This window comes from Osmerus eperlanus, chromosome 15, assembly GCF_963692335.1.
Source record: "Osmerus eperlanus chromosome 15, fOsmEpe2.1, whole genome shotgun sequence".
Taxonomy (NCBI): Eukaryota; Metazoa; Chordata; class Actinopteri; order Osmeriformes; family Osmeridae; genus Osmerus; species Osmerus eperlanus.
In genome coordinates, this window is record NC_085032.1 from 11,167,447 (window position 1) to 11,190,554 (window position 23,108).

The 23,108-nt window shown below is 46.1% G+C and overlaps 2 protein-coding genes across 3 annotated transcripts; one reads left to right on the forward strand and one right to left on the reverse strand.

The window, feature by feature from the left end:
* Positions 1-8: 8 nt before the first annotated feature.
* On the forward strand, positions 9-10,734 carry emilin2b (elastin microfibril interfacer 2b). 2 transcript variants are annotated; one of them, XM_062480152.1, is made up of 9 exons: positions 9-437; positions 635-760; positions 1,786-1,973; positions 2,135-4,069; positions 7,816-8,049; positions 8,186-8,239; positions 8,337-8,384; positions 8,474-8,590; positions 8,864-10,734. In XM_062480152.1, exons 1-9 carry the CDS (start codon positions 298-300, stop codon positions 9,199-9,201), a joined length of 3,180 nt encoding a protein of 1,059 aa, XP_062336136.1. In that variant the 5' UTR covers positions 9-297; the 3' UTR covers positions 9,202-10,734. The 2 variants fall into 2 exon arrangements, with proteins under 2 accessions (XP_062336136.1, XP_062336137.1); XM_062480153.1 differs by having other exon boundaries at positions 2,135-4,060.
* LOC134035221 (phosphatidate phosphatase LPIN2-like) lies at positions 10,635-22,933 on the reverse strand. Its single transcript, XM_062480154.1, has 20 exons — positions 22,719-22,933; positions 18,524-18,724; positions 17,473-17,568; positions 17,038-17,336; positions 16,832-16,933; positions 16,361-16,484; positions 15,694-16,276; positions 15,092-15,191; positions 14,707-14,894; positions 14,359-14,452; positions 14,165-14,234; positions 13,968-14,051; positions 13,422-13,495; positions 12,684-12,834; positions 12,389-12,537; positions 12,087-12,173; positions 11,729-11,881; positions 11,504-11,618; positions 11,088-11,191; positions 10,635-10,973 (listed from the first exon to the last, which is right to left on the reverse strand). The coding sequence occupies exons 2-20, from the start codon at positions 18,713-18,715 to the stop codon at positions 10,832-10,834; spliced, it is 2,907 nt and encodes a 968-aa protein (XP_062336138.1). The 5' UTR covers positions 18,716-18,724; positions 22,719-22,933; the 3' UTR covers positions 10,635-10,831.
* Positions 22,934-23,108: the final 175 nt, after the last annotated feature.

Here is a 23,108-nt window from a genome sequence, read left to right on the forward strand (position 1 = left end):
AATGCATTTGCCTGCTTCGTACTGAAGTTGGTAACGTCCTCTGGATAAAGCTGAAGCAAATGAGTACATCTGTATACAGTGTTTCTTCTTGATACGCTGCTTGTAAGGGAGCGCATTTCTCTTTTCGGAGGTAGTTCAAAAACTTCAACGTCACATTGCGTGGGGCGCAGGCAACCCCCTGGATAACATTTACAGTCATCTGCCGTGCGCGCTCCAAGACAGCGACTAAAACTCTGAACTTCATTTCCACAATTTGGGGACAGTTTCTTCATTTTGAAGTTATTTATTTTATACACAATGGAGAGCGAAACCTTGACACTGAAAAGTGTGATATTTTATATCACACTCACTTTGCCATTGATAAACGGGACACCATCTAAATACAACATGTTTCACGGCAACGTGCATTCTGGCTCCGAACACAGGCAGAGACATAAGTAAGTAAACAATTCATTAATCTGTTTTCTGGCTAAATCATAGCCAAATATAGACTCATCCTGTAAAGTATATGTTTTGTTCTATCATTTGGATTACATGATAAATTATACCCAAATAGTCCAGCCTATTTAATGAAAACTGTTTAAATATACAATATTATTTCCTTTGTATGATCATGAAATTTCCCTTTCTATAGAAATTGGTGTGCGTATGTTGTGCATAAGAACGTGAGCTGTTCAGTAGTCGGAGGCACTGCAAGTTACGTGCAACCAGAGTTCTCCCCGTGCCCAATGCATCAGCAGAACTGTGCGCAACAAGTGATGTAAGTTTCCCGAGAGACAGCTGTGGGTGGAGGGTGACAATTTAATAGGTCTTTAGAGCAGTGGTCGGGTTTTAGGTCTATATCGTTTCGACATTTGGCTGAAAACTTACATTTTGTTCTATCATGATTCACTGGGACAAAACTTAAAGGAAAATGAGTTCTTGTAGACCTCACAGATCGACGGTGAGCAGGAATTGTGCTTTGATAGGTGCCAAGGGCTCACCGCTATCTCCTTTGTGATTTATGTTCACATTTTCAGATCATCTCATTATTGTGTAGGCCTATTTACAACCTATTATCTCTTGGTGATTAGATGTCTATGATGGACAAGTGAATGTGATTGAGTTATTTGATGTAGACAGCAGAATGAAGGCTGTTGAAGTCATGAGAAATAGGCCCATTCTACAAATACACTCTTATCAGTCAAAACTTCTTGACTCAGTTAGTAATGGCACACTGCTCTGTACCCTGTGTCAAACAGCTCATTATTTTACAGTGTTCATCTTGGTCCCACATTTGGAGGCAACCGTGAGATATGTCCTGAAGTTATTTAGAAACTGTGTAACTGGTTGTGAATGGTGGAAAATCTAAAACTGCTTGTCTTTGATTAGAAGTTTGACTAGCATGCCCATCTGGGGTTTGTTGTCATAAACGTATCTTTATTGTTGGGATACAAATGTTTACACAGCTCTGCTTAGAGAACTCACTGCCCAAGCATAGTTGCGGCACAGCAAAACAATGATCCCATTGAGCCAAGAACGACCATTAAAAGCAGAAGCTTGCTGGACAATAATATTGTTTATTATGGTGTTGTGATCATTTTTGCATAAAGGCTTGATTGTCTAGTTGTTGCCTACTGTCTAATCTTTATAAACATTTAATTCAATGACAGTAATAATCTGTCTTCCTGAAGCCAGTGACATTTGCATCTATGATAAAAAATTATGACAACAGGGACATATAAAAGAGACTGGACAAACAGAGTGCCTTCTCGTCAAACACTATATTGCTTGTTCACTCTCTAGGTATAGGACGCTCTTCCGGCCCATGTACAAGATTGCCTATAAACTGGTGACAGAGCTGGAGTGGAGGTGCTGTCCAGGTTTCCAAGGACACGACTGCAGAGAGCTAAAGGGCGTGCCACCCCGTCAGACAGAGCAGAGCCAATGGCCCCACCCCCCTCCTTCTCCTGGAAGCATCCCTGCAACACATGGTAGGATGGACATTTGGAGATATTTTGTCTGTTTGTTTTTGACTTCTAATCATTTTTGACTGCTTATCGTGTAATGAAATGTTATCATGCAAACATAAAGTGATTGACATACAGAGTCCATACAGCCAACCAAACCATACCATGTGATTCCCCCCATGTAGGTCAAGAGCAATCATCAGGGGGGCAGAGTGGCCATCCATGGAGTGAGGCGGGGCAGACGGGCCAGGTGGGTGTGGGGCAGCCTGGGGGTCAGACCACTCAGGGCGGAGTTGGGGGCCAGTGGACAAGTGGACCGACCAATCAGCAGTTAGAAGAGGAGGTTCAGCGTCTTGCCCAGACGGTCCTGGATATGCAGGCTGCCATGACAACAATGTCCTCCAACCTGCGCGTGGACGTCCAAGAGGACGCCAGTAAGATGCTGGTCACTCTGCTGAACAACCTGCGGCAGCCTGACAGCGCGAGGGCCGGGGAGACCCAGAGCATTAGCCTACAGGGCCTCTCACTGGAGCATGACTACACGGGCATGGACGAGGTCATGAGCAAGATCAATCAGGTCACCGACACCCTCACTGTGAAGAGCAACGCTCTGGAAGACCTCCTGGGCAGAGTCAACCAGCATGATGGACAGCTCCAGTTGCTTCTGGAGGCCACCCAGGGTCATCAGGCCACACCCGCTCCTGCTCCACAAGCCAAGGACGCATCCCTGCTGGCATACGTGGACGAGAAGTTTCGTGCCCTGAGGGATGAGTTGATGGAGGGCATGGAGATCAAGATGGCAGACCTAAAGAGCTCGTGTGACTACAAGATCATGTCTGTGCAGGAGCAGTGTGAGGGCCAAGAGACCAACTACCTCAGCCTGACTGAGCTCCTAGACTCCAAGGAGGGCGACCTTCGCAAGGAGATCCAGGACCTCAAGCTCCAGTTGCCCAGCTCAGAAATGGGAGTCGGAGGAGGATCTCCTGGGATGGAGGAGTTGAAAAGGGAGGTGGAGAAGCTGTCTGAGAACCAGATGACTCTCCGGGCCGGTGTAGAGAGAATGGAAGGGCTCAGCTCTTCCCCCCGGACACCCCACCCCCTATTGACCCGTGTAGAGGTCCTGGAGAACCGTCTGAACACGTCTGAGAGGAGCCCGGGGGGGTGCTGTCTCTCCCTCCAGCAGAAGTTGAAAAGAGAGGGGGAGGAGAGGTCTGCCGGCCTGAGGAAGAGCCTGGAGGACAGGCTAAGCTCCATGGAGGGCAGGGTCACCAACCTCTTGACAAACCAAGATAACAGCCCCTTGAATGGGGCCCGGGGGCTAGAGAATCTGGAACGGGAGGTCAGCTCTTATAAGACAAGTGTTCAAGGCCTGGAGGACAGATTCCAAGCCCTGGACCAGTTGTGTTCTAAGGAAAATCCTGCTGTCATGCTGAACATTCAGCAGGACCTCCAGACCTGCAGGACAAGCCTGGATGCCATGCAGAGCAGTTTGAATGGTCAATCAGATAGCTTCAGAGCCATGGAGGAGATTGTGCAGGGCCGTCTCCTGAACCACAGTGCAGGCATCTCAGACATACAGGGTGAGCTTCGTGTTCTGAGGCGACTCGTGGGGACTCTGGAGGGCTCTCTTTCGGACCTGGGATCCTCTCTCGGCCAGCAAGCCAGGGAGATCCATCAGATCAACTCCACCTGCAGCCAGGCCAGCACAAGATCACGCCAGGAGTCAAGAGACCTGCTGGGGCTTCACACTGCCCAGCGTGAGGAGCTGAGGGGTAGGCTGGAGGAGCTGGCCAGGGAGGTGAGGGCCGAGGCCGACCGCTGCAGGCAGAGTGCCGAAGGAGTGGAGAAAGAGGTGGCTGGTGTGGACAGCAGAGTGGCCAATGTTGAGAACATGTGCAGTAAGCTGGATCCCATCTCAGGAAGCCTGCAGAGGATCAAGGATGGGTTGAACAAGCACGTGACCGGACTGTGGACCTGCATCGGCCAGCTGAACCGTACTGTGAGAGCTCAGGCCCTGGATGTAAGAGGACTGAAAGGAACCTGCCAGCACCTGCAGAACCACATCTCTGACATGGCAAGGGACCTTCACGACCTGACCAGCAGTCCTCCAGGTAACTCAGGTAAGGGTTAAACTTAAAGCTTCAATGTAAAACAACAGGTGACCAGCTTCCCTGTACTCTCCTTCAAAGTAAATGATTATTCCATAGCCAAAAGCTGTAACCTATCTTCCATATGTTCCTAAAGGGTCCCCTACCATCCCCCTCCCTCTCTCCGCCACATCATATCACACATAAACATGATTTATCATCCACAGGAGCTCCAGTAGCAAAGTCTTGGGATCACATAGTGTTAATAATATTACCATCCTGGAAGCATCTGGAGACCATTTGTAGCTACAGGTTGCTTTTGTGTGTAAATTGCCCCTACTGGAATGTGTTAAATGGAGGACATGTTACTGTGTAAGACTGAGGGAGAGAGAAAAAGGGTTGTAGGGGGTGGGATATTTAAACTCCCTCTACTTTCTGACTCAGAGGAGGCAGGGATGATTGAACACACATGCCTGTTTTAATGGGCCCGGCGTGTGTTGAGCAATGCTTTTGCTTTCAGGGATTACTATGTTTGTGTGTGTGTGTGTGTGTGTGCATAACATTTATTTGAGTATTCACAAGGGTAATACGCATTTCCACGCTCTGCAATTATTTGGGTCTCTGTGAAAATGGGCCTTGTTGGTCTGTGCATTTGTGCATCTGTCAGTGCAGAACCACACATCCTCGTTCACGGTACATTACGATTGTGGACAGCTCAGTTCTGGTGCCCAGTCGACCCAATCTGACTCAGTAAGAGTTCCACAACAGAGGATAGAAGGAAGGTTTACAGGGCCTTTCTTTATCTTCTAGGACTGGCTTGTTATGAGTCAAATCAAAAATCTGCATGGTTTGGACTGATGTGCTCTGGTTCAGGTTCCAGCAGAGAAGGAAACCTCAGATTCAGGTGGCTAAACTGCTCACTTCTGGGCTTAGTGCCCAGATCTGTTCTGAATGTGTGTAAAAAAAACATGTGATCAGGCTCCACATCTGGCTTTGAAGACAGATGTCACAGTCCAGAGCACGCCTAAGGAGACACTGACACATGTCAGCACCCCACCCTTCACTTAGCTAGCATAGTAATAATCTGAGTCTAAATCATTACTGTCAATTTAAATGTTTGGGTAGCAGGCTTGGAGGGAGGGGCATTATTCATATGTTCCAGAATAGGATCCTACGTCACCGTGGCTGCGTGTTGCGAGACCACTTTGGCTCCCTGCTCCTCCTGCCCTGATGTCTGCCTGCCCACAGTTCTCTATCTCCACATCTGCAGTGTCTGGGAAGTGTTGCATGTTGGGAGTCCATTACTGGCCGACGTGTCATCGGCTTATCAATGAGCCACTTGCCAGAATCAATTGGGCTGTTTCAGTGGGTTCAGATTAGGAGCTAGTGAGAGACTTGATCTCCTCATCACTTCCTTGTACTCTCGTTAGCTCCTCCAATCCCTCCCCACCTCTGTTGCTGCTATGTAGAATCGGTCCAACACAGTCCAGCTCAGTCTTCTCTCTCTAAATAAACAGACAGCAGTCAGACATGTCCAGATGCTCAGCACGTCGTCACGGCACATACCCTCTGATCGATGAGGCCAAACTAAATAAATAGCACGATTCCTTAACCGATCAGCCATCTGACCCCTAAAGGAAATGCACATTTAACAATTCCATCCTAGTCACCCTACTTAAAAGAAAGGCCCTTTGTTCGGTTATCAAATGTGTGGTTTAAGTAGGGCAATTTCCCAAACCATTAGTCATTACTAAGCTTCCAATGAGCTCACACTGTGTCCAAGAATCCCTCTGGAGGACAGCTCCCTGTGTGTGCACATGTGTGTGTGTTTTAAATGTTTGTGTGTAAACAGCACTAATAGTTGTGAGAATCTTCTACTTAGTTGTGTGTGTGTGGGTACACTGTGTGTACTGTACTGTGTGTGGGTACACATGTCTTCAAAACGGAGCTCCCTAGTCATTTCCCTCCTCCAGCTGACACGTTTCCTGTAGATGCTATCTGTGCCAAAGCAGAGCTCTGCAGCTTTAAGAGGCACTTCCTCTGTTTGTGAGAGAGACATGTCTGTGTGTGTGTCTAGGTGCCTCCGCTTGGTCACAGCCCATCCTCTTCATTCTGTTTGACAAGGTGGTCTCGGGTCACTAAAAGACTATTTTAGACAGCACTTCAGAACCCCATTATAGGGACCAGCGAGATAAGTCAGCATGCTTTCCTGGCTCCTTGTCTGCTTCAGTGGCAACACTGCTCAGGTCGGTGACCTGGGAGAGATAAGGTTGGCTGGAGGGTGGCAGGACAGACCTACTGGCCTCATAACCACAACAGAACAAGGCTGCTATTCAGAGAAGGTCTCCGAGTAGGAAAGCAGACTTTTAAGTTAGTTTAGCCCTGAAGGTCCTAATGAACTACATCGTTGAATGGACAGATTGGATCTGATTCAGGATCAGTGCTGCAGGTCATGACATCACAGGGCCTGGCCCACAGCTAGGACCAGACGTACTTCAACTTCCAATTGCTTTAAAACATGTCTCCCTCTTTTTATGTTGGACCCTCCATGTGCCTTCTCACTGTTCTTCCATCCTGTCCTGCTGAGCAAGGCAGTATGGTCCCTCGACAGATTTAAGGTATTTAAGATGATCGGTTTGGCTCTCTCCGAGCTCAACTTTGGTTCCAAAGTCTGGGGATAAATGCATTCATTCTCAAGACACAGCAGTGTCCTTTTTGTCTGGGAGTGATTCATAAATTCTGCATGTGGTACTAAATGACTGCACTGCGCCTATAATATGATATGTAACTGGGAGAAGAGCTAGGTGTTTTTTTCTGACCCACTGGGACTTGCATGTTGTCTGAAGGGGGAGGGGGGGGGGGGTGATAGGGGTGTGTGTATGTAGACTTTAGGCTTTTTTGGGATGGCTACATTTTCTATCAAATGCTTCTAGACACAGAGGCCCCCAGCTGCAATTGTTTACTATTGACTTATTTAGTCATGTACTGTGTACACACACACACAGACACACATGTGCAGATCATTTTCCCTGGTATTAAGGTTGGCATCACTTTTCTAAATGAGCCAGCACACGTGGGCAGAGGCAGACTCCCCCCCTGGAGGTTTAACAGTGCCCCACCGGCCTGCCTTCTCAGCTATATAACACTACCCAGAGATCTCTGGCGTTTATAGAGCCTGACCTCCGGTGCCTGGGGTGGGGGTGAGGCCGCCTGGTAGCTGGACATGTGGCTAAGCCTCGTTATGCTGGTATGTCTTTCATGTAGCTCTGACATCAGACCTCCTGTGAAAGACCAGGTTATAGTTAGCACTAGCATAACACAGTGGTTGATCCACCTTGCAATGTTTTTTTAATCCATTTATTTTTGTTGAATGGCATTTCTATAGCTTTAGTGCAGCAGTAACGTGTTTGTGAGTACAAAATTGGCAACAAACGACGGAAAAAGACACATGGATTGAAAACCGAAAAGTAATTAAAATTGGAAGAGTTCCTACAGCACTGAAACTTAAAAACCCCCAAACACCTTCACCTTCATGTCAAAAGGGAATTCCCCCTTCGACTTGGGAGTTACCATGGAGATGAGAGGTGTTGGGACATTTGGTCAATTGTGCACATTCAGTCATGTGCAAGTCAAAAACTGTCCCAGAACCAGCTGTTTTGTTAACACGTCTAACTTCCAGACACCTGCTTTTTCATTTCTACCTTCACTCTTTCTCCTGACCTCTTTCTTCTCTTTACCTGACTCGACCCTTTAATCTCTCATTCTTCCTCTTTTTACAGGTGTTCGGGTAGGTGTGAAAAATTCTGTCCTCTCTACATTGTCCAAGCCCCGGGTGCCACCCAAGGAGCCCCACCTAGAACTGGGCCCGGTGGGCCCCCTAGATTCCCCCCTCCCTGGGCCACATGTAATGGAGACTGGGCAGGCAGGCCCCCCTGGAACCAAGGCCTCCTCCAGGCTGCCCAAGGGGACTGATGGTAGCATGACCCCCCTCAAGGGCTTCGCAGGAGCCCCGGGTAGGAGCTCCGAGCCGGGAGAGGAGGAGTGGGATATAGAGCTCATAGAAGCACTATACATATTCATTTATGTAATTGTGTTCAGTGTTTCTGTTTGCATGTCGGCAAAGCCTCATGAGATTCCCCCTTTCTGCAGCTCCTCCACCCATCTCAACGGTGTCTGTAAAGCCCAGTGTGCCGATGCTGTCAGGTGTGTTCCTCTCATCAGTCTGGTACTGTGCCATCACAGACCAGTCGATCTCCTCATGCTGACACTGCAAAATAATTGTGCCTCTTTCTCTCAACAGCTCACATTCCACTGAGACCACAAACCCATAAACCATTCATGGCCTCAGGTAGGTGAAGACAATGCTATCTGTAGGACAGGGTCATCCACAGCATGGGTCAACTATTGTAACCCATTGTGTGTGTATGTGTGTGCCAGGTGAGGGGGTATCGTTCTCCTCTGGTCTGAACATCCGGTCTTTCCCTGGCGAGGTTGGAATCATACGCTTCAACAAGGTGCTTGTCAATGATGGGAGACACTACGACCCTCACACAGGTAACTGGTACTGCACTGGGATCACTCTCTAACCCACACAGGTAGACACACACATGGGTGAACTACAAACAATTCACACTGTTCTTTCTCATTGAATTCAGCTACCATCATAGCCTGATAGTGGTAGAACAATAATAGTACAAAGGTGTCATGTTCTGGTTTGACTACTTGCAAGAATAATGTATCTTATACTGCCCCCCTCTGGCATACATTGGTCAGCTTGAAAATATCTAATCCTTCCCCGCCCACCCCATCTTACCGCCTTCTTTTCAGGGATCTTCACTGCTCCTGTGGAGGGCCGCTACCTGATCAGTGCCGTGCTGACAGCCCAAAGAGGAGAACACGTGGATGCCGTCCTCTCGGTGTCCAATCGCAGCATCCAGAGGCTGGACACGGCAGGTTATCGGGCAGATCTGGCCGGACCTGGACCAATCAAAGAGGGGAGATGTGACTGTGGAGGCTCGGCCTCTCTGAGCCTCGTGCTCAACCTGAAGAGAGGGGACAAGCTGGGGCTTGTCCTGACCGCTGGGAAACTAGCCATCACTGAGTCCACAGAGGTTCTGTCCACTTTCAGTGGCGTCCTCCTCTACCCTCCTCCCTCCCACAGATAACAGGAGCTCCAGGACCTCCCTGCCATGACGACAAGACTCTTAACTATTGTTCAGATTGGCATTATCCTTTTGAGTTCTGGGAATATATACAGTAGTGAATCATACATTTACATATTGTTTTGTATGTTGTGCTTAAAGCTACCTGTTAAAAATTGTGTTTATTATCTTTTTTAATAACATTAATATCTTTTATAGAAGGAGAACCAACACATCCTGCCTTTATATTGAAGTATTAATATATTCAGTAACTTTGAATTGTTTTTTTTAAAATGTACTGTACTTAATGTGAGTAGTTTTGTCATTGTTTTACCATTGTGTTTTTACATAACTTGATTTGTTAATTATCTTATTAGATCTGCTGTTGAAATTAAGTTGTTCTTTGAATACCTTCGCCAAAGATATCCATATGCAACATTTGATAAAGGATGTGAAAACTCAATAGTTTAAAACAAATTGCAATAACCGTGAATTATCTTAGAATAATGTTTTTTGTTTCATTATTTTATTTATTTTATACAAACATTCATCCCAAACATACACTTCATTAATTATTGACAAGCCAAACATACATGTTTATCTAAAACCAGAATTATCCAACTTTAATACTTGAAGCAGCAGTAAAGGCATTTCAGATAAAAGACAAAAATTGATTAATTCTGGGTAATCAGACTAAAATACATCACTCCTTAAGCAGTTGCTTCTTTACCTAAAGCACAGATCTGATGTGTTCTCAACACACAAAATATCACTTTCATAGAAAGAACGGCAAAATATTTTACAGTACAGAGAGGCAACAACATTGAACACCATCAAATACAAAAGCAAAAGGATGCTCAATCAGGGATCTAACAATATTTCTTAATATAATATTATCTTTACAACTTCAGTTATTGTGAACTTACAAAAAAAGAAAATCAGACCAAGAACGTCAAAATCAAACCTGAAATTGTCAAAAACCAACAATTGTGCTTTAAGTGCATATGAACTCATATCTGTCAGAAAGGTCAGTTCTGTGTGTGTGCCATCTACAGTTTCAGCCGAGACACTCACAACTTCAAAGTGCCATATTCTATGATACCGAGTCATCCCACATGTTATCTATCCATGCATATTATCTACAGTGTCTGTATTTAAAACACGTGGCAGTTCTACTAGCATCTCAGTGCTAAAGCTTACCGTAGTTAAAGCTATAATATACTCATACAGCAAGGCCTTTAAAAGCAACAGTATGCTACATACTGTAAGCAGCACATCATCAATCAAGTGCATCAAGTGCATTTAGGCTGTCCTGGGAATGTAAACCTACTGTAAATAGAGGTACTGTTAAACAGCTTCTACTGGTGTCTAATCAGTAAATATTCTCAAACCTATTGGGCCTTTGGAATGCTATGCATTGCACAAAGCATATGCAACATTTTGTCATTACATATACTGTTCATACAGGTAGTAAGGCAGTACAATCAATTATGGAAAACACCATTAAAAACATCACAAAAATATATTGGTACATATCAATGTTGATTTCAAGTGCTGTTTTCAACAATATACACACTACAATGGCTTTCCCACAGCATAGCTAGCTATCACTTCATTTTAAGTAATACTAGAGGTATAAATGTGCCATGCTGGATCACAGCTCCTCAAGACCGACCTCTGCGATTGGCTGTCTCCAGAAGCAGAAGGAACTGAATTCTGGGAAGAGGAAGTTGGCGTTCTGTTCCTTGCTTCGGAGAGGGAAAACGTGTTCCACAAGCTCACTCAGTCGGCTGTACCTGGAGACACAATGTGGGGGTAGGTCAGTGGTTGTGGTAGCCATGGAATGGTAGCCCATTAACTGCATGTAGAGTACCGAGATATAAAAGTAATGATGGTTGTGGCTGTCTTACGAGGTTTTGTTGCCCTTGGTCTGCTCCAAGATGAGCTCTCCTTTAGGGTTGACGGTGAAGATCCTACATACAGGGACACCCACTTGCTTGTATGCAAACACGTCCTGAGACAACCAGCAAAGTAGGAGGGAGGAGGGAGGTGGGAGTCAGGTGGCTGAGCGGTGAGGGAGTCGGACTAGTAATCCGAAGGTTGCCAGTTCGATTCCCGGTCATGCCAACTGACGTTGTGTCCTTGGGCAAGGCATTTCACCCTACTTGCCTCGGGGGAATGTCCCTGTACTTACTGTAAGTCGCTCTGGATAAGAGCGTCTGCTAAATGACTAAATGTAAGTAGTACCATTGGGTTATTTTTTTGTAGAAATTCAAAATCAAATTCATACTTTTAGGTTACAATAAGAGTTTGGAATCAAACTTACATTAGTTCTGTTCCCAAAAGCAGCGTAGAAGGGATGTGTGTTGGGGTGGAAGAGGTTCTTAATATCCGTGAGGCACTCGATCTTAAATTTCTCCGGCTTCTTCTCTATAACCTCTCTGAGAGAGACAGAAGCAGAGATGGAGGATTAGAAATGTCCGCTGAGCGATTAGCTGGGTGCTCGTCGAATAAAGTGTGTCTGGAGTCTGGGTGTGCGTGTTGGAGGGACCTGTGGAAGGCTGAGAAGAGACTGCTGGGACACAGCATGAGAGGGCCCCTGGGGAGGATGGTGCCCCTGTCATTCACCCAGTGCAGGTACCCTCTGGTCATGTCTGCCATGCCAATGGCCCGGGCCGAACAGTATAGGAACTTGTAGCCATTCCTGAGAAGGAGAGAAGGGAGAGAGAGAGGGAGGGGCATAGACAGAATGAGTTAGGGGAGGGGAGGAGACAGAGAGAGGAAAAGAGAGAAACAGGCAGAGTGAATGAGATAGAGATTGATGGAAAGAAAGAGACATGAGTTGGACTGAATCTCTATTGAGATGACTGATTTTGTGTGACCACTGACTATAGAGTATAGAGACATACTCGTGCACTAGGTGGTAGAGTCTGGCGATGCCAGGGTGGGTCCAGTCTTTACCCAGCTGAGGTAAAATCTGACCAAACACATCAGACCTGGAGAGAAACGGGATTCATTTAATGAGTTTTCAATTAAATAAGATTTGACTGACATGCATGCAATGTTATAAAGGTTTTTTTATAAAGCACAAAGACATTCATTCCTAACATAAATCCTCCTAATAATCCCTTGGTTTAAAAAAAGGGTTTGAATCGAAACGCTTTGCCAGCAGCGTGTTTAAAAAGAGGGACAGGATGAGAGTGCTCATTACTTGGTGATGGTGCCGTCGATGTCGGAGATGATGACCTTGTCGTCCCAGCTCCACAGGTAGATGGTGCCCTCACAGCGGCAGGTGCCCTGGTACTGGGTGGTGATGCTGAAGGTCACGTCGTTCGGACCCTCCCTCAGCTTCAGACTGGTCTATCAGAGAGAGAGAGAGAGAGAGAGAGAGAGATATATGTCTATCAAGCAGTAATACATTCTGGAGATCTGGTCTTGTAGAGCTCAATGGAATGGAACTGACTGACTGCACTGTGATTTGTTAGACGTGTGAGCGTGTGACTTACTATCTGGTTGGAGGAGAGGCGGAGGGACTTCCTGTAGGAATGTGAACCGGCTGCAGCCGCTGGAGGCTGGGCCGAGGGCGGGGCAGAAGCAGGAGCCACAGCGTTGAGCTCTTTGGACTCGTCATCGCTGGAGGAGTCGGCTGCTTTCTGCCTGCATCACAGACGCCACACCAGTACGAACATCAACTTCTCTCAGAGATGTCAAGTCATGGAACTGTACTGTTTCCCACTAGACATTGTGCTGAAAAGCTACATTTATGACACAATCTGTGCTTGAATAACAGCTATAAACCTGCATGTGGGTGTATGACCACTAGAGGGCAGTGTCCCAATACACCTACTTTCTTCTCTAGTGCGTGTGAGAAAGGGAAACTGAATGCAGAATTATGGTAAAGAAACCAACTTCTCCAAATCACTCAGTGATTAAGATGAATTGGTTAGCCAGGATTGAAGTCAGTAGTGGATTGACTGTTTTGTTTCTTGAGAAAAAAAAGACTATAAACTATATAACTATAACTATAAAGTCTACAAAAAACAGATTAGTATATGTTTTTATCATGAGGCAGTGAGGTTGAAAGAGCTGGGAGCCTGTGGGTATTGGGCTCTGAGGCTAGCATTCTGCCACAGCTGTTTGTAGTGCACGCTCCAAGGGAATCTGAAACTTCTGCTCACAAGGTTGTTGATTAAGAAACCAACTTCTTATAAACCCTGGTTGTGTTGAATTGGTTGTTGACTTACTGTGTAGCAGGGGCCTGGTGAGGAACAGGGCTCTCTCTGCTAAGGGACTCCTGTCTCTCCATCTTAGTCTCTGACTGAGGAGAGGAACCAAACAAATCAACTATTATGTAAAAACACCATACATTGCAACATTGACCACATATGAAAGTATATTGTGAACTAAACTAATACAGATAGTAGCAGATAGGAATAATTTCCATTCAAACAAGGATAGTCTGATTTCCCTATGGTAAAGGAAATGGAAATGTAAACAAATGTAGTTCCATGCGAACATAGATGAAAAATATACAGTATACTGTACTGTACAGTATACTGCAATGTACACCTCGAGATGCTAGAAACCAATAGATTACCTACAATATATACTATATTATATAGTTTCAGAAAAATAAAATGTTTATTTTGCCCACCCATTGCATGTGACTTGCACAATAGTCCATCTGCTTGTGAAATTGCTTAAAAGTAGTTTTCAAAAAGTCAGATGTCTGACTCCCCATCCCAAGATACAACCCTGTAAGGCAGCCCTGAACCCCCCCCTGTAGTCACCTGCTTTACACTGCTCTTTCTCCAGAACCACCAGCGACCAGACTTCTTTGGCATCTTCTCCTTCACCCACGCCTCCTCAGTCGCCTGGGAAACCACACATTCACTATGGATGAGTATTCACACACAGAGAGACAGCATTAACAATACATAAGCAGGAGAGCACACAGAAAGGGAAACATTTTCTAGGTCTACAGTACCTTGGGAAGGTTCTTCTGGAAGGCCTGCATGCTTAGTATCAAGGGAGCTGCCAAGGTCCAGTTGTAATATCTGTTCAAACGTGTAAAATAATACAAAGCAGGCTTACCAGAAGTAATAGTTGTACTGTGTGTATACATGTGTGATGTAGTGATGTGAGTCAATATCATTCAATATTTTATTAAATTTGACTCACCGGTTGGCGATTCTAACTACCAAATTAGGATTGTCGATAATCGCTGGATTTTCAGCAAATTCCTGATATGTGATGATGTGCTCCATGAATCTCTCTGCAACAGAGAAGCATCTTTATCTCCAACAGTATGTATCACCACACCCTCACTTGATATACATCATTATTAAACATACTATGCATATTAAGTCTAGGGAAGCTCACTGGCTGGAAGACAAGCAGGGTCAACTTGTCACCATGCAGTCCTTCATCTATTTCCCCAATTTGTAATGCTGATATTCTGTAACAGTTTAACCAGTTCTAACTGGTTCAGCAGCCTGATATATGTCAGACTGGATGTGTCCAGGTCACCTTTGGAGATCTCAGTGTTCTCTCCCACACCCCCACAGAGAGATACGGTGACGTCGGGCAGGTCACCGGCGGAGTCCGACAGACACTCTGTCCCACTGTCGGCTGCCGCGCTCCCCACAGAATGAGGCGACTGGGAGCCCGAACGCCTGTCCACCTCCACCCAGTCCTGAGGAACCTGCTCGGACTCGCTGGAAGACACACACAACCACGGATTTGATGAAATCAAACTAACCGTAATGAAATAGAATTGGTCCTCTCTTCTCCCACAGACAATAAAATGGTGTGGCGTATGTTTGTGTGTGAATGATGAATATAAGAAGGTTCACGGTTTGGTTCCATTCAACCAGTGAAGGGTCAGGGCTCAGCTTTAGTCATGGGTCATTACCTCTTTGGGAAGTAGCGTGCCACAACATCAGGCTCAAGCGCGCTCAGGTCGTCCAGGTAGATGTCCTCAGGTCCCTGGTGCTGGCTTCTCTTCCTCACTCCTTGGTCACACAGAGGAAGAGATCACACCTGCCCTGACCACAACCAGGTCAGCACTATCACAAAAAGCTTTTTTCACTTCCTCCTCTTCATGAGAACCTCTGCATGGCCACATGCACGGCACATTCACTGGTTCGGGTGAAACTTCCCTGAGCTGACTAAGAAAACCACTTCCTTCCTGTCAGCTCTCCCAGACACACAGCACTAAAACCACCCTGTCTGGGTGTAGCGCTTCACAGCGCTACTAAGTACATACTCAGTACATACTCATTAGAAAGATGTTTCCTCTAAACAAATACTAGCCTTGTTATTTAGGGAGCCGTCCCAAATCACGCAGTGCTATACTGTACTTCTAGAAAAGCACATCCCAAAAGTATTCAAGTCATTTATGCTCGCTACAAGTGAGATGGACAATAAGCTACATAAACGCCATACATTATGAATACATGAAAAACGATCCTCCCATCATTGCTAGACAGAGAGCCGGTGTGGAGACTTTAGTACCTCTTCTCTTGGAAGGCGAGTCTGCCCCGGAGCAGGGTCTGGTGTCGGGGTTTCTGGTACCCTTGTGACTGGCCGCGGCAGTCCCATTCTCACCGGCACTGTCTCTCCGGCTGGACGCAGACACACTGGGGGGGGAGGACGTCCAACGGGTCCTGCGCTCCAGTTTGGGGGGACAGACATCAGACTTGGGGACACTGAGGTCAGGTTTGGGGGAAGAGGGCTCTGCTTTTTGGGGGTACACATCCGGCTTGGGGGGATAGGGGTCTGTTTTGGAGTAGCACGGCTCCGTCGTGAGAGATGTCGTGTTGGGTTCAGGTTTTGTGAGGTCCGGCTCAAAGGGGTTGATTAGGGCCCGGCTGGGTTCAGATACAGGGCTGGGAAAGTTGTTGTTGGCGTTGTGCCGGTCCGCTTTAGGTGTGCGGGGTTCTGGTTTGACGATAGTGCAGACCGGATCCATGGAGGTCTGCATGTCCTTCACCCCAGCTTCCATGGCCTCCGAGCTAAGAATGACACGGAAGTGGGTGCTCTCAGATGGGGTGATGGTCACTGTCTTAGGTAGATCGGATCTCTCTTTCTTGCTGACCTGGACACATGGGTAGAAAGAATGATGTCAATAAACTAATGAAATCATTCAATGGGGGGGGGGGGGGGGGGGGGTAGGCCTTACCCTGGTGGATTCTGGGAACTCTCCCCAGGACCATTGCATGTGGGACTCAGATCTGAGCATGCTCTCTGTCGACTTCACCATGAGTTCTGAGTCACTTTTAGGAGACTGGGGTTCTGAGAGGTCTCTGCAGCAGTCAAAACAAACAAACACAGCCAGTCTAGAGTCAAGTTCCAACCATCCTTTTAGTGCAGACCACAAGAAGACTAGTGGTTGCTAACACATGACCTAACTAACAGGAATCGAAACAACCAATAAACAAGAAAAACATAGCGAAAGAACAGCTACCATGAGGTCAAGCTGAGAATATTTAAAAAACACTTTTCTTCCTCCACTTCACCTGGTATAATCACTGGATTTGTTTAGTGGAAGACAAATTTGCATTTGTCATGACGGTTAGCTCATGATCCAATCTGTTTTGTGTATGTTAATGTTAGTTTGCACAATGCGTGTTGACACTGAGTCGATGGCTACCTGTCAGGGTGAGCCCAGTCTCCGTCAGAGAAGGGGTAGCTGTCCAGGGAGTGGAGGGAGGTGTGCTGCCGGGGCTCTGCAGGGTCCTTCACTGTGGAACTCCTGAGGGCAGAGAGGTTTATGTATTAGACAGGTTGTTTAGATTATGTTCATGAACTTAGGTCCCACTTAAGTCCCATGGAGTGTTGAGTGAGGCCCACACACACCTGCCGTTGTGTGTGACGTGCTCCTCGTCGGAGCTGAGCTCAAAGGCCTCCTCCCCTGCGGCGGCCCCGGGGGCATGCTCCTCTTTGCGGGCGTCGGCTTTGTGCTTCCTCCGGCGCCTCTTCTTCTTCTTCCCGGCACCGGCGGAGTTGCTGGGCTGGGTCAGGGCTGAGACGGGGTCCTCGGGAACGTGAGGCGTCCCGTTCTCCAGACCCGACCCCCCGGCTTTGGACTCCCGGCTCCAGGACAGAACCTCTTCTGTGGGGATAGGTGAGGTGGCGAGGTGGGCCGGGATGATCTCCTGGGTAAGACAACAACAGAATAACTGTCAACAAACAGTAACTACAGCTCTAAATAGCTCATTTATCTATTATTTTTCGTTGATTGTTTTTACACATTGATCGAACTAGTTGTTGTATGAAGTTCAAAACACTCACGTTGTGCTGCTCTGTCTCCTGGACAAAGAAGGCCTCTCCATTGTCTCCTAGCTTCATGTGTAGCTCCACCGGTTCCCCATTGATCTCAATGTCAATCTGCAGGTACCAGAGAACAGGTGCTCATGTGGCCTCACTTTGACCTCAGTCTGCACAATCACAGTGCACAATGATGCTTCATTACAAGTGGGCCACAGGTAAACCACATGTGAACAAGGTAGTGAAAGGAGATGGGCCAAACACCAGCTGTAGGTCCCATCCTTGATGAGTAACAGTTGAGCCACAGGATTAGCTAGAGCTTTAGCCTTACAGGACAGCATACGGCGTGAAGTGTTGTTTTGCTTTTGTGATGGCTATACAGGACAGGTCACGTATCCCTTTAACCCTCCGAGAGTTACACACCGGCGTGGGAACCTTAGTACATTTGGTTTACCAGTCCCCAAAAAAACATTTTACATTTACATTTTACATTTACATACAAATGTAAAAAAACACCTACAGCAAGAAACAAGAAAACCGCCACATTTACAGTAGATGAATATACAGTAAACGAGCAGAGAGCATCAACAGTCATGTGAAACTCTTTATTTAGAGTTCAGAATGTATCTGAGTTCATAATAGCAGTGTAGAACGTGTGTGTTTTTGACTCTGCCATCAGTTGAGGTCATTTAAACAGAGCCTGTGTCAGAGTTAGTCTACCCAGCTATAAATAGAGAGAGGACTGTAAGCCTTGAAAACGAGCAGTGAGACAACAGGGAAGTTGCTGTCTTGTCATCCAGTATGGAATATGTGGAGTAGAGCAGGTCTGGGTTGAGGATTCGGATGAGTGGAAAATGCATTGTGTCCTTCATTGTAAACTCTGCAGCAGATTTAGAAGAATCTTATGGTGTCCAGTGTTGCACCCTTCACTATCTCAAGGGCACAATCGTTTTTTGCCGGGGTAGGGCAAATGTGTTGCCACGGTGACCAGTTCCATTCCCCTCTCCCCTTCCCTCCCCTCTCTCACTCCTTCTCCCCTCCCTCTCCTCCCGTCATCTCCACCTGCCCCACTCACCACTTTCTCCTTGGAGCGGAGCACGCCCAGTTTCCCGAAGCGCACGTGGAAGGGGGAGCACTGGAAGCTTCCGTCCTGCTGCCGGACCACCACCACGTCGATGCAGCCGGACAGCGTGGCCTGGTTGATCCCCTTGTACAGCTCCTTCACTGTCACCAGCACCTGGCCAGCCAGCTGGCCCATGTAGTTCATGGTGTCTACCTGCCGACCACACCCAAAGCAAAACACAATGCAATTAAGTGTCTACTTTAGAGTCTAGTTTGAGAATCAAAAAGTGAAAACGTATGTTGAATCCATCCTGTAAACAATCGTTTGTACACGACACAGATATCTTCACCATACCTTTAAGATTTTTGCACAGGCAAACATAAATCATCAGGACAACAGCATAAAGGTGGGGGTGGGGGGATCAAAGCTAGTGGAATCTGATGTGGAGTCTGAGGTTAGAATAGAAAGCAGCTATAGCTTTGAAATTACTGGGACAGGGAGCGACCCTGTTCCTGGAGGAATGCGGTACTAGTGCAGAGCTGCACTGCTCCCTAAACCCAGTGGTTCTGTCCTATATTTTCCTCTACAGGATCTGGAACCAGCAGCAGGCTAATCAGGCCCGGCCTCTCAGCTCTGTAGACCCCAGCAGACTGTCCTGCTGGTGGGCTGGAGACCAGGAGCCCTGGGCCTCCTGGAACTTGTTGGCTTCCCAGTACTCCCTCGCTCTACACAACATCTCCCACAGGGCCCCACTCGGGCTGTGTCTGAGGGCCTGGTCCATCTATGGTATGCTGTCACATACATGGGAATCATGGGGGAGGCAGAGGACACCCATAGGAGGGGTACTCTGTGGTACTACTGTACAGGGGTCAGACATACAGTGTGATTTTATGACCTAGATTCTTCTGTTTATTACAGACCGCAGAAACAGCTTAATCATCTCGTAACCTAAACAAAGCGGACTGTGAATGTGGGTTTTAGAGGGAAGTGAAACAGTGTCTTTCTCCAGGAAGGTCTGTGTGTTCATCTGATTTATGTCCCTCTAAGGAAGTTAGTGAATAGGGATAGTCCGGCATTTCCATAAGTACAAGTCCATTAAGGGCTTCCACGAAAACAAAAGTATTGTTGAAAGTTTTTGCAAGTGACTAATTTGACTCAGGACTGGGTTGACTTGAAGGGAAAAAACTGAGCCAAACAGAAACCTCACAAAACAGCAACATTTCCAACTGCCAAGCCATCAAGTCAAGTCAATTGTATTGATTCCACTAGGAGAAATGTGTTTGTTTGACGACATGTTTTTTCCCCAGAGCTCAATTAAGATATTTTGTACGTAATAAAACGTTTATATGATATTTAGTATGCCCCTTATCATTGTCATAGTACTTGCCTATTAACAACATATTTGTGATAACTGTTATAGCCTGCACACTGTAATAACCTGATGCCACTGTGTACAGTTGATAACAACACCTTCAGCAAATATGTAGTTGGACTGTATCAGCTGTCCTGCACAGTGCAGAGACAAAGGACTTAACAGCAGACCAGTGGTCATGGGCCCGGGCCACAGATTACAGCTCTGCTCCAGCCGGGGGGGCCTGGTTCTAAACAGGGACACAGGTCCACTGGGTTCACTTATAACAACAGCTAACGGTAACAGGGCCACTTAAAAAGATCTATTGTTTACCGGGGTTTTGCTGCTGATGATGCTTTTGGGGCCATTCACTGTATCACACTGTAGCTGGGTGACCTGCTGAAACAATAGTCGAGGAGAACAATAATGTGGGACCATGTCAGGTCTAATACAGGGCCTGGTATGGCTCCCATATACACACACGTGCATGTTTTCACACACACATCCAATCGCACACAAGCGCTCACAAACACCCCAAGTACACACAGATGCACACAAATACCATTGATTTCTACCATTGGAGCTGTCCTCTCCTGTATAATACAATAGGCCTGTATTACAGTAAAAGTAGGACAAGAAGTACAAGAAGCGTAACTCCACAACAAGATCAAGAATGCTTAAGAACCTTAGACAATCGTTCTGTTTGTGCTGCATACCAGTACGCTTCAAATCTTAATCTCAAAAGCCAGAGTTGACAATCTCTGCTAAATAATAATTAGGAGAAAGCAGTCATTTATATGACATTATCAGTACACATTAAGTCCAACTGCAAAGACCACGGGTAAATAACAACTGCCTCATAAATTAAGCAGGTCACAGCAACCATAATACTGTAACTAAATTCCAAAATGTGAACATCAGAAGAAAGACTCGAACCAGACTCATCCCAACGAGGGGTGTCAGAAAGGTCAACTCACCAGAGTCCAGGAGGACTTGAGGTCTTCCCGCTGTTCATCCATAGAGCTGTGGAGGCCACGAGGCTCCCCTGAGAGCTCCATGTCTCCTCTGGCCCTGACCTGCTCACCAGAGGGGCTACGACTGTCCTCTGGGCCTCTCTCAGCTCTCTTCCTCCTTTCACCCTCCCTCTCCTTCCCTCCCCTCTGTCCCTCCCTTCCACTCCGTCTCTCTCACACTCTCCTCATCTGCCACCCCTTCAACAAATAGGTGCCATGCACCGCTGACTCTGATCCCAGAACCCCTAACCCCCGTCCACCCAACTGAACACAAACACTGGGAGGTCAAATCACCCCTGATCCTTAACAACTATTACATAACCACCAACAGGCCCTGCACCCAAACTCCTCTGCCATCAGCCTCCTGTTATGGCATGGAAAATTCTGTGAAGTCTGAGGAGTTATGCATTAGCCTGATGAAGAGTCACCTTGACACAGACCTATCTCCTCTGGCATTTCTCCATTACAATTATTTTTGAGAAAACAATTTCCAGATAAAGAGAGATTTGAATGGTGCTTACAACATTGTTTCCCTTGTGTTAAGACATTATTTGGTAACAAAAGAGCATTGTTCAAGTGGATTAGTGCTCACTACAAACGAAATGTACTGTACATGCTTATGTAACTACGAGTAGCAAAGTGTTTCTGCTGCTTGACAGTAACTGCAGTATTTTAAAGGAGAAAGCAGAAGGTTGTTAAGTCATGTCAGATGACCATCACCCATGGAAAGCTCAGTGGCTCCCAGAGTTAGAATTCAGCTGACTGTATGTTTATCTGTGCTGGGTCAGAGACTTTTCTAAACACATGCAGAACCTAATTTAGGCAGGAAAATGCCTGATCCAGACCTGCACTGCACAATATCTCAATATAGAGAGATATAACAATGTCACCCTTTTTATTGGTTGGACAATAATGACATTCTATCTGGTAAAAATGTAATTCGAAGTAGTGATTAAGACCAAAACATGCAGCTGCAACTTTAATAACTGAGCTATGTAAGCACCGTTAATAAACTACAGTGGCCCTACGACTCGAACATGAACTGTCTTATCTGTCGGCCTACTATTCGATTTGAATTCATAATTCGAGCCACAAGCTTAAAGTTGTTTATTGTAAAGTGAAACGACTGACAACAAAAACAGAATTCTATCACCCTCCCTCTGAGAAGGTTAAGAGCACCTTGAGAGGCGTTAATCTTGTTTTCAAGCTTAGAGTAAATCTAGCTTTCTCTGTCTCGTCACGTTTCTCCGGGTCTCCAAATGCAGTTAGCCAACGTGAAGAATGGTCACGCGTCTACTCAAGGAACAAAATCTCCATCATGTCACTCGTTCATCGTTAACTTTGAAAGTTACCCATAGAGACGAACACTTGTGTAATTTTAGGCTACAAAAATGGTTTTATGTAGGCTACAACATGTTTACACAACGTGATAGTAACATTATATAAAATGGTTGTGTGTTACATTAATCTATATAGAGCGTTCTCATCCACTTGCCGGTCATTTGTAGGCTATCTATAATTCAAGTGAATTAAATAGCCTGTGGTAGAATGTTCTGTTAACTTTAATGTAAAATATAGGCAGTATACCGTTCAGGAACTACATTTTATTATTATACTTGGTGACACTTAATAGGAAAAAAAATACATCCACATAGGCTACGTACGTGTACGCGTTCACAACGAAACCAAACCCCTTTCCTCAATAACGTTTCATTGGTATGGGTTTGATCGTGATTCACATTTTCAAACATGTATTCAGTTTACATCGCAACTGCCCCCTTATATGTTTCAAGTTTAATGTATATAATGTCCCCAGCACCTAAGGTGAATGCAGCCAACATACCTTTCAAAGACACATTCGCCGGTGCGGGAAAGTATGAGCTCTCACTTCACTTCTCTTCAATAGGAGACTCACAGTTGCAGCGTTATAATCTGAAATCATGTGACCTCGGGGAGCGTTTACGTCATTACATTAAAACACTGTGGTTCGCTACAATGTGAGCGCACTCTCCAGCCACATTCTCTCTCAAAGGATGTGTTGACTATCAAAAGTAATTTGATATTCTTTTGACGATTTTATTTGAGTTATTTATGCAGCCCCTGTTCCAGTCGAACAGCTACTAATGCAGTGCCCCATAGACTATAAAATCTGAGAATTACACAAGTTTATATTGTGCATAAATCTACTGAACCTCTCTTCAATTCATAGTTGACTAAAGGGATTTTGACAGCC